The sequence below is a fragment of the Myotis davidii genome, unplaced genomic scaffold (genome assembly GCF_000327345.1).
Source record: "Myotis davidii unplaced genomic scaffold, ASM32734v1 scaffold934, whole genome shotgun sequence".
NCBI classification, from domain to species: Eukaryota; Metazoa; Chordata; class Mammalia; order Chiroptera; family Vespertilionidae; genus Myotis; species Myotis davidii.
The window spans coordinates 347,672-359,389 of NW_006285798.1; the positions used below are offsets into that span (position 1 = coordinate 347,672).

The 11,718-nt window shown below is 57.1% G+C and overlaps 1 protein-coding gene across 2 annotated transcripts in view; it reads left to right on the forward strand.

The window, feature by feature from the left end:
- KIAA0556 (KIAA0556 ortholog) overlaps positions 1-11,718 on the forward strand; it is a 203,480-nt gene that overhangs the window by 178,160 nt on the left and 13,602 nt on the right. For both annotated transcript variants that reach the window (XM_015559503.1, XM_006756852.2), the window contains 3 exons: positions 618-817; positions 3,349-3,427; positions 8,028-8,205. In XM_015559503.1, coding sequence (XP_015414989.1) covers positions 618-817; positions 3,349-3,427; positions 8,028-8,205 — 457 coding nt within the window. The remainder of the gene's footprint in view (positions 1-617; positions 818-3,348; positions 3,428-8,027; positions 8,206-11,718) is intronic.

The window sequence follows — 11,718 nt, forward strand, 5'->3', positions numbered from 1 at the left end:
CCCCTCGTAGGCCTGGCCCGCTCGCCGCCTTTGCAGCGTGGGTGTGCAGGCGCTGACCTCCTTAAACTCCTGACCTCATTAAACTCCTGCTGGGGACCCTCGTGGGAGGCGCTGACTGAGGGAGCACTCTCAGGAGAGCCCGGGGCAGGGAGGGTTGCAGGACATGGAGGGGGAGCTGAGCACGTGGTGTCAGGGGAAGCCACCGCAGCCTGACTGAGGGCTGCAGGTCTGTCCTGCCTGAGGCAGAGCGCTGGGGGTTGGAGCCCTGCAGGCTCCCCGCTAGGGGCCTAACGCCCATGCCCTTCCAGCAGGGCTCCAGCCCTCCCGCCGGGGGTCAGCGGGGATCTGTGAGCACCCACAGCATCTGCTCTGGTGCCCACCCACACGTGTTTGAGGCCCATCTCAGTGATTCTCCTCACATAGGTCCCTTTGTTAGATCTGTGACCTGTGTGGGGCTCAGGTGCACGGATCCATTTGCCAACGTGAAGAATCCACGTCCCTGCACAGGGACTGTCCGTGGCTCAGGATTTATGGCAGAGCTGATGGGTCTGGGCCCTGACCCACAGCTCAGTGGCATTTGGGAGAGTTGACCCTTGTCTTCCTGGTAACCTCTTCAGCACCAGAGCACTTTGGAGACACAATCTTATTCACAACCGACGATGACATTCTCGAGGCCATATTCCGCTCAGACGAGACGTTTGACGTGGACACGGAGGGCCCGTGCAGCCTGCCGTGCGAGGAGGCCCTGCAGAGGCCCAGCACCGCGGACGGCGGCACGGAGGAGCGGCCCTACACCCAGGCCGGCCTGTGGGCCCAGGTAGGCGGGCGGGCAGGCAGGTGGGCGGGCGCCCGGAGAGGTTCCCCTGCCTGCCAGCCGGAGAGGAGCAGGAGAATGAAGATGGATCTCTTTACGCTGCTAGTGCTGCCGTTTTGACATTTCCCATTTCTCCACTTCGTCTTCAGTCCCGGGTGTCATATTTCATTCTCTAATGATTTTTATTTCATTTATTTATTTATTTCTCACCAAAGTAAAGAAAGTATTCAGATTTTAATCAAAGCTGGGAGAAATCCATGCTGTGTCCCCTGTCATTCAAGGTCTTCGGGACCTTCCTGCTCGAGGTTGCGTTTTGATCTCGGTTGTTTTTGATGGGAGGACTGGAGATGCCTTTAGGAGGCAGACTTAGAACTAAAATAATGACAATCCAGCTATTGTGTCATGTGTGTGACTTGTGAGCCAGCCCTGTGCACCCCTCCTGACAGCCGCTGGTGTGGAGACCAAGGTTCAGCTGGCTCGGGGTCACGCCCAGGGCGCGTAGCAGGAGAGCGACAAGGTTAGAGCTTCAACACGGGACTCTAAAGTCTGTGCTTTCTTAATGAAAGATGACCTTCAAAGCAAGGGCCAGGCCAAGTGAAGAGCAGCAACGGAGGGAAGACCAGGTCTCCAGGGTGTCCTCGAGGCCCCGCAAGCAGGAGGCGGGGGGAGGGGGACATCCAGGAGCAGAGGACAGCTCCGGCCACCACAGGTCATGACCACGCAGTGCAGCGCATGGTCTGTTGGCGCCGGGTGTTCAGTGCGTGAGCCTCCGCCCCTAAGGGAGGCCATTGCCGCTCCGCCCTACAAGACTGCCAGCTTGTGGTGACAATTGTTCTGATTTTTTTTCAAATGAAGCCAGATATCTGAATTTTATGTAAAAACTAGAGGCCTGATGCACAAAATTCGTGCATTGGGGGGGGGGGGGCTGTGTGTCCCTCAGCCCAGCCTGCACCCTCTCCAATCTGGGACCCCTCAAGGGATGTCCAACTGCCCGTTTAGTGGGATCAGACCCAAATGGGCAGTCGGACATCCCTCTCATAATCCAGGACTGCTGGCTCCCAACCGCTCACCTGCCTGCCTGCCTGCCTGATTGCCCCTAACCACTTCTGCCTGCCGGCCTGATCACCCCCTAACCACTCCTCTGCTAGCCTGATTGATGCCTAACTGCTCCCCTGCCGGCCTGGTCCTCCCCAACTGCACTTCCCTGCAAGCCTGGTCCTCCCCAACTGCCCTCCCCTGCCGGCCTGGTCCTCCCCAACTGCACTCCCCTGCAGGTCTGGTCCTCCCCAACTGCCCTCCCCTGCAAGCCTGGTCCCTCCCAACTGCCCTTCTCTGCTGGCCTGATCGCCTCCAACTGCCCTCCCCTGCTGGCCATCTTGTGGTGGCCATCTTGTGTGTTGGAGAGATGGCCAATTTGCATATTTCCTCTTTATTAGATAGGATATCCCAATTTAAAAATGTTAGCAAGTGACTCAAATGTTTTCAAACCTTCGTGGGCCAGGAAGCATGTCTGTTACCTGGATTTGATCCATGGGTCCAGCTGGGAGTTGACCAGGAGGCCTTTCATGTGCCCCCATGGTTTCCCAGCGTGGAAACCCAGCCCATGAGGGGCAGGGAGGGACACTCTCATCTTAGAGGAGAACCTGCGCTCATTGAGCCCGGGTGGGGGGTGGGGGGTGGGGGAAAGGGCAGCATCAGGGTCACACCCCTAGAGAGTGTTAAGGTCAGTGCATCTGCAGGGGTCGTCCTAGGAGGAGAGGGAAGGGTGCCAGGGAGGGCAAGAGAAGGCATGTGGGCACCAGGGCAGTGACATTCCCTGGTGGCCTGAGGCTGGCTGTGTCAGGGGTGCTCCTGACAGGCCCTCCCCACACCCCTCTTCATGGCTGGACTGGGCCTGGAGAGGCTGTTGCTAGGTGCGGGGCCTGGCGCTCATCAGGTCATCCTTGGGGCTGGACCGCCACGTTCACCCAGACTCTGAGATCCGGACTTCACTTCCTTTTGCATTGCAGCTTTCCTGTCTGTAAAGTAGTGAAGGCACTTTTACCCGAACTTACGATGGAGAGGTCTAATGAGCAAAGTTCACACATGAGACCCAAGAAGTAGGGTTGGCTGCCCACCTGGGCTGGCTGCCCAGGGGCTAACCTGGGAGCTTTGCAAACGCACATGCCCAGGCCCAGAACCACGCTCTGTAGCTTAAGTTCTGTTCCTTCCTTCCTTCCCTTCCTTGCCTTCCCTCCCTTCCTTCCTTTCCTCTCCCCCCCCTCCCTCTAGCTGACCAGACAGACATCGATGGCTCCTTCCCTGGTAGCGTCAAACTCCTCCCCTACCAGCAAGAGCTTCTGGCAAGGACTCAGACACACAAGGGTTCCTGGGCCTGTTCATGTTACCAGTCACGACCTCCACAGAGACAGAAAACACAAGAAGGGACACGGGGACTTCCCTGGGGCGTGAGGTGGGCAGCAGCAGCTGGAAACATCGCCAGCCAGCTCTGTGGGTCACCCCTTGCCCCTGCTTCTCCCCTAACCGACGTGCAGGTCCCGGAAGTGGAGCTGCCACCCAGCGCCCCTGTGCCTGAAGTCACCACTCCGGAACCGGGCGTCTACCACGGGATCTGTGAGTACCCTGTCCTGGGCAGTGCCAGGGGAAGGAGGGCCTTCGGGGTCGGGCGTCCTGGCCCCTGGGACAGGGTCTGCTCAGATGTGGCCCTGCGGCCAGCGGGCTGAAACCAGCAGGAGCAAAGACACCGCCTTGCTCCCTGCACCAGGCGGGAGCTGCCAGTTCTTCTGAGAAGTCAGAAATTGGGATTTTTATGTGAAATCTTCAGCTTTTTAAATGCTGGTGACTAATTTTATAATATTTTTAAACAACTAATGAGCCAAACAAAACACATGTGTATCGGCCAGCTGGCTGCCGGGGGTGGCCTCTGAGCAAATCCCATCTGGGCTTCACTGTCCTTTTCTCTCGTCTTTTCCCATGTGACCCTGCAGCCACCCCTCCTCCTCCACGCACGCGCAGGCCAGCCCTCTGTTGGCATCCTGGATCTTCAGGCCAGAGGTGGCCGCGGACTGCGCGCCTCCCTCCTGGTCCCTGTTACCGGGACTCGTGGCTCACCTGCTCCTTGCAGCCTCACCTACTCTTCCTTGCTCCCTGAGCACTCATTCCTTCCAGTTAACTTTTGTCACACTCGCTCTGCATCGTCTCTCGAATGAAGCCAGCCATCTAGGTTCAGCCGGTCCTCCTCCCCACACCCGTCTCTGAACCCTCACCTGTCCCCGGCTCAGGCTGTGCCCTCTGCCCAGTGTGCCCTCCCTCTCCATCCCTCCCTCTCCGTCCCTCCCTCTCCAACCCTCCCTCTCCGTCCCTCCCTCTCAGTCCCTCCCTCTCTGTCCCTGTCTGTTGAGGGCCGACTGAACTGGGTTCCCAGGAAGCAGACTTTGGGGTGGCATTTCCTGGGGCATGTTCCTGGGGAGGACAGGAAGGACGGGGCAGAGGAGAAGCTGAGCCTCATACTCACATGGAGGCCTCTGCCAGCTCCACAGGGAGCCTGAGCTGTGGCAGCCCTGGCATTGTCCTGAGCTGAGCGAGGGGACAGGCCTTTACACGCCCATATCAGCATGTCCCTGGACATGGGCTGCCTGGGGAGGGGCCAGGCCAAGGGCAGCCATAACTCGGGGGACTCAGCTGTGAGGGTCGGAGGTCAGCACTCCCAGAATTGCTCTGCTCAGCCTGGCTTGGATCACATGCCCAAACATCTTTAAACCAATCACTGGCTCCCCAGGGCCGGGAGGGAGCGAGAAGGGAGGTGTGAGATGGAAACCGCGCATGGCCAGGCCTGGACCAAGGGCGTCCCTGGAGCCCGTGCTGAGGGTCAGCCACCCACACTGCCCCAGAGGCGGTCAGAGAGCAGTGACGAGAAGACGGAAGGGGCAGCCTCTGTCCCCCTCATCTGGTGATTTCCCCAAAGATGCGTCTGTAAATGTCTTTCCCTCTGAGCCAGCTCCTGACCTTTCTCAGAAACGTGATCGCGGTGCCTTTGGGAGCTGCCTGGTGTGGGCTCCGAGGCCTCTTTGCTGGAGGAAAGTGCAACCTCAGAGGCAGGAGAACCCCTTGGCCAGCCCCCTCCGCACGCCCGCGCCCTGCTGTCTGTCTCCCGCCTCTGAGCCTTGGGCTTTCCCGCACGCTGCCAAATCCTGGCCCCCGGACCAGCCAGTGCACACTGGCTCGGTACACACAGCCAGTCCTGTTCATGCTCGTGTTAATCCTCACAGGAGGATATTTTTTCCATTGCTTTTCAGAGAGCGTGGAAGGGAGGGAGGGGGAGAAAGAGAGAAACATCGATGTGAGAGAAACACATGAACTGGTTGCCTCCCATGCTCACCCAGACCGGGGCCAGGGAGTGAATCTGCAACCCAGATGTGTGCCCTTGACCGGGAATCGAACCCTAGACCCTTTGGTGCTTGGGCCGGTGCTCTAACCATTGAGCCACTGGCCAGGCTCCTGTTAATGTTTTTGAAAAGGGATGTATGATTTGCAAATCTGCAGATGACACGCATTTTGGACATTTTGCAAATATCAGCAGTGATGAATAGGAAAGGAGCTGGGAGAGTTGAAACATGGACGAGAAATAACAAAATTAATTTCTGTGTACGTAAATACTGATGGGTTCACTGAAGGAAAATGGATGCGAGCATGGCTGTGAGCTCAGACAGGCGAGCAGCCCCACATCCGGTGGCCTCACAGAGCCTCTTCCAGACAAGCGAAGGGCGAGTTGGGATGCCAAGTCTTGTTTTCACAAGTGGGGCTGGCACTGGTCCCTGGCACTGATCCCCTCACCCAAACCTGCTCCCTCCTCCTCCTCAGGCTGCCTCCGTCTCAGGAGGGACACCCACAGCCCCTCTGGAACTCAGGTCAAAAGCATCTTCTCTTCCCCTCACTCCCTACATGCCACTGAGAATCTGGCAATGCTGTCTCCAAACCAGACCCGAACCCGTCCCCCGTCCCCTGCTGTCACCACTCACCACCCGCTCCAAGGCACCCGTATCCAGCAGCCTCCTCCCTGGTCTCCTAGAGCAGTGGTCGGCAAACTGCGGCCCCTTGAGTGTGGCTCTTCCACAGAATACCACGTGCGGGCACGCACGTACAGTGCAATTGAAACTTCGTGGCCACACTCAAGGGGCCAAGAGCCGTATGTGGCTCGTGAGCCGCAGTTTGCCGACCGCTGTCCTAGAGGGTCCAACCGAGTCACGTTCTGAGATGCAGATCACATCACGTGGGTGCCCCTGCTTCAACCCAGACTTGCCCCGGGCCCCATGGCGTGGCCAGCCCTGCCCAGCCTGAAGCACGTGTGCCAGCGCCTCTGAGGCCGCTCCCTCCACCTCCCTCTCCCTCGGTCACCTGGCTCCAGCCACTGGCCAAGTGGCTCCCATCCCAAGGCCGTGGCCCTTCTGTCCTCAGCTGGGAATGTCCTTCCAGACATGCTGAAAATGGCAGCCTCCTTCATCCCCAGGCCTCAGCTCGAACGCCGCCCCTCAGAGAAGCCCTCCCTGGCCACCCGCCCCTTCCCAGCCACTGCCTCGCCCAGCTCTCTCTGATTTATCCCATGTCGGTCGGCGCTCTCAGGAACGATCGTATTTATTGGTTTGCTAGGTGTTTGTTGTGAGTCTTCACTGCAGTAGCTCCTACAGCGATTTTCCTCTGTGTTTACCCTGTGTTTCCAGTTCCAGGGGCAGGACTTTGTACATAGTAAGTGATCGGTAATATCTGTCCATCATTAACGTGGAACTTGGTGAAACTCAATGATTTGAGGTTGACTCACTCACTGCAGGTATCCACTGAGACCCACTCTTCAGTCAGGCACTTACTTCAAAAGAAAAAGGCCCTCACTGACCATCTGTTTTTCAGATACTGTTCTGGGCTCTGGGGGTACAACACTGCACAGCGTCCACGGCATTCCCGCCCGCAGGGAGCTGCCTCCTGTCCTAGTGGGGAAGGCTGATCAGACCAAATAGCAAGTAACCCTGGAAGGGACTGTCAGACAGGGACAGTGCTGTGACAAAGGGTGGAGCAGAAGCAGTGGTTCTCAACCTTCCTAATGCCGCGACCCTTTAATACAGTTCCTCATGTTGTGGTGACCCCTAACCATAAAATTATAACTGTAATGTTGCTACTGTTATGAATCGTCATGAAAATATCTGGTATGCAGGATGTATTTTCAGGGGTCGCGGCCCACAAGTTGAGGACTGCTGGTTAGGGCGTGGTGCTCTCTGAGCTCAGGTGGGGGGCCTCTTCGGGGGGGGGCGGCATCTGAGCACAGACTCGATGGGGATCTTATCAGTGGCGTGGCTGGGAGTTCTCCTCTGAGCTGGCGTGGCCGGCATCTCCTGGGCCTGCTCATGAGCCTGCTCAGCTGGCAGTGGGCGGGCAGCTGAATGATCCAGGATGCCTTCGTGTCCTGCAGTTGGGAGGCTGTTGGCCAGAGTGAGGGGCGCCCGGGCTCATCTGCCTCCTGCCTGTGGCCAGACCCCAGGTGTGGAGAGAGGACAACCCCAGCGCGCGTGTGCTTTGCAGCCTCTGCCTGCAGTGCCTCTGCTCCGCCTCCCAGGCCAACGCGGGTCACCGGGCCCAGGCCCAAGGAGCAGAAGAGACCCCCCCCCCTCTGGCTGGGGGAAGCGGCCGAGGGGCGGGGGGGAGGGGGTTGTGGCCATTCTGCAGGCTGCGGTGCTGTGAGAGCTGCCATGTGCCCGTACCATGCTGGTCACAGGTCTTCACTGACCCCAAGATGCTCAGTTACCCTGGCCCCATGGCGAGCAGGAGGGTCTGAGGCCGGGTGACACAATGCACGTTGGAAATGACGGGCGTTGGAGAGGAGCTGAGCTCCAGGGAGGTGGCCTGGCTTGGCCTCACAGGGATGTCCGGCGACCTCCCTGGCCTCTACCTCCTCCCCTGAGCCGGACGGTGGGACCGTGATAGCTAGGCTGTTCTCCCCGGCGCTGGCGCTGCAGTGCTGGCGTTCTGCACACGCTGCAGAGAGCGCGGATCTTTTGAGCACAGCCACCCAAAGGCTGCTGTGGGCTGGATCCTGAGGAAAGGGGCGGGGCGATCCTGGAGAAACTGCGTTTGTGTCTGGGTTTCTCAGTTGGCCCAGTTGCAGGCGCTGAGGACCATTCCTCTCCATGTTGGGCTCCTCCTTCACACCACTTTCCTCCTGTTGCAGGCCTTCAGCTGAATTTCACTGCCTCCTGGGGGGACCTGCACTACCTGGGACTCACGGGCTTGGAAGTGGTGGGCAAGGATGGCCAGGCCCTGCCCATCAGCCTGCACCAGATCTCCGCCTCCCCCAGGGACTTAAATGACCTCCCCGAGTACACGGATGACTCCCGGACCCTCGACAAGTAGGTGTCTGCAGGAAGCTTGACTCATGGCAGCTGGAGCAGGGCCTGTCCTGCATCTTAGACCTGAGATTCCAACGTCAGACAGCAACCCCCAGCCCCAAGGTCTGGTCACCTCATCTTAGAGTTAAGGAACCCACGGCTCAGAAAGGGAGGGCGCCCCGGGACCGCACAGCGGGTGCAGGCTGGGTGCGAGGCCGGCTCTCCTGCTTCCAGGCAGCGCTTAGCTCCGGCTGTGAGCACAGCGGCTGCCCGGGGAGCTTTGGCAGGGATGGCCCTGCCTGTCCTCATGCGCGGCCTCGCCTCTCGGAGAGCAAGCTGTCCCCTCCTTGAGACGGAAGGTGACTGCGAGAAGGTCCCCGCACTTTCCTCTGCATTTGTCAGGTTTCATAAACCCAGGTTGGGTCAAGTCAGTAAGAGGACAGCCTGACGTATAGCCATGATCCATGGGGCCCTTAACCTGCCAAGCAGCACTGTCCCCTCAGGGCAGCTGCCTTGCCCGGGCCTGCGAACAGAAGTCCAGGAGTCAGAGGGATGAGAGTTCAAATCCTGGCTCTGCCCCTGCCAGCTAGTAAGTTCCTTAACCTCTTCAATAATCCTGTCTAATAAAAGCCTAATATGCTAACTGTCCGGTCATCCAGTCGGCCATTGAACCAATCGAAGCGTAATATGCTAATGATATGCTAAGGCGGCTCAGCCGCTCACTATGATGTGCACTGACCACCAGGGGGCAGACAGTCGACCGGTCGATGAGTCACTATGATGTGCACTGACCACCAGGGGCAGATGCTCCAACCGGTAGGTTAGCTTGCTGCTGGGGTCCGGCCAGTCGGGACTGAGTGAGACGGGCAGGACACTCCCTGAAGCCCTCCCGTGGCCCTTCCCCTGCTGGCCAGCCTTCCACGTCTCTCCCCCGTCCTGAACGTGCACTGGTGGGGTCCGTTGGCCTGGCCTGCGCCCTCTCGCAATCCGGAACCCCTCAGGGGATGTTGGAGAGCCGGTTTCGGCCTGATGGCGGAATGACCAGTCACTATGACGCACTGACCACCAGGGTGCAGACACCCAACGCAGGAGCTGCCTCCTGATGGTCAGTGCGTTCCCCCGGGGCGGGGGGGGGCACCACTCAGCCAGAAGCCGGGCTCATGGCTGGTGAGCTCAGTGGCAGTGGCAGGAGCTGTCCCACCTCTGAACCGTCAGTCTGACATCCCCTGAGGCTCCCGGACTGTGAGGCTGGGAGGGGAGACCCCCCTCCCCCAACCAGTGTACGAATTTCATGCACCGGGCCTCTAGTAATAGCAATAATAATTGAAATTATAGTTGCCATATTTTTTTAGCCATTGTTAAATGCCAGGTGCTAAGCAGGTTACAGATATCCATCCATTTAATAATATGATAGGTACCCCTGTGAACTGAGGGAGAGAGGGGTTAAAAACTGGCTGAAGGTCACTCAGACCAGCCGAATCATGGTTAGAGTGCAGGTATGGGAGAGCAATGCCCATGCACTTAAGCAATGACCGATCCTGTCCTCCCTGCCTGGTTTCCTCATCATAGGACAGGGACAGTGAATCCCATGGCGGGAGGCTCCCAGCCGCACCCCTGCCTGGCCCTGTGTTTCCTATAAAATGTTCTTTGGATCCAGAGGCCTGATCAGACTGAGGTTGGATTGTGAGGGTGTGGATGTCATTGTTCATTCTCTCCGTGGTTGTCAGGCTCTCTGTGGTTGTGAAGCTCAGTGGCTAGGTCCATTAATTTATTCGGGTTGCAAGCAGGTGATACACTGATGCTATCTTTCTTTTTTTCATCAATAAAGAGAAATTTTCCCTCAATTACTTGTTTACTCTGAGGTATAATTCAAACAGGAAAGGCAGTCTAAATGTTTGATTCCTTTTATTTCTTAGTTTTTAAAACAACCAGTTGTTTCTCTAGCATCCTTTAATACATTTGGTTATTTATTCTTATTTATTTTTTGTTAATCCTCACCCAAGGATATTTTTCCATTGATTTTTTAGGAATAGAAGGGAAGAAGGTAGGAAGGGAGAGGAAGGAAGAGAGAGAGAGAGAGAGAGAGAGAGAGAGAGAGAGAGAGAGAAACATCAATGATGAGAAAGATACATTGATCGGCTGCCTCCTGCACACCCCACACTGGGGATTGAGCCTGCAGCCCAGGCATGTGCCCTGCCAAGGAATCGATCCGTGACCTCCTGGTTCATAGGTGGGTGCTCAAGCACTGGGCCACGCCGGCCGGGCTCCTGGCCCCTTTTAACACAGTGAGTGATCTAGCATCTTCCCTGCTTTCTGACATAACAGGTCATTCCAGGCTCATTTTATGGATTTCTTTTAAAAATTCTTTTCTTATCTAAGTTTCAGGTGTACTCATCTTGTCCCAGATATGGACTCAGCCACTGGTTCCTTTAGTGGAAATGGTGGTTAGAGACCCTAATCTGGCCTCTAGGGATGCTCATGCTGCTGGGTTGGTCGTTGGTTCAAGGCCGTTTGGTGGGCAGAGCTGGGAGGGATCATTGCGTATCCTTGAGGGTGTCTATGGGCCTCCCACACCCATCAGTTGTAAACTCATCAGCAATTCTCTCTCCTCTCAGAACTGGACAGCAGTCTTGCTCTGGAGGCAGCCACAGGCCTAGGACAGAGAGGGAATGGCTTTGGGAAGGAAATAGAAGGTTCTCTGGTGTAGTCCTCAGTCAGCTTGACTCCACAAACACCCCACTGTTAAATCGCTGAATTTCCTCGGTTTTAAGATGCCGGCAATTGTAAGACACACCATCCATCAATTTAATAACCGCCTTTTAGAGAAAAGGCAAAGAACATTACCTCCTTGGATGAACGGTTCGATTATAAGATTTATTCCAAATCTAAAATTTTTAAATGTAGAAAAGGAAAAAAAAATGAAAGTTTATTTTAAAATATAGGATACAGCCCTGGCTGGGTGGCTCAGTGATTGGAGCATCGTCTCATACACCGAAAGATTGTGGGTTCAATTCCCCGTCAGGGCAGATACCTAGGTTGCAACATTGGTTCTTGGTTGGGGAGCATATGGGAAGGTAGCTGATTGATGTTTCTCTCTCCTCCTTCCCCTTCCTCTGAAAAATCAAGAAGCATGTCCTCAGGTGAGGATCAATCCAATCCAATCCAATCCAACACAGGAGACAGGCAGAGCTTCAAAGTCACCCGGAAAGTGAGGGGAGGGCCCCTGTCCCCAGTCCAGAGCCACAGGAGGAGGGCGGGGCCAGGTGTCCCCGGAAGTCGGGCAGGACAGCCTTGGGGACAAACATGGGCAGAGCTGAGGAGCGTGAGGCAGGATGTCAGAGCAGGAGAACCGGACACTGGCCCAGACGGAGCAGCCTGAGCAAGATGACAAGCTCCGAGCAGCGGCAGGGAGCGCGGAGGGCTGGGGCTCCTCCTGCCAGGAAGTTCCCCGCGATGCCCACACGGGATGGGGGGCGGGGAGATTACAGCTCCCCCGAGACACCTGCCCTGAGCTTGTCTCCCCCCCCCCCCCCC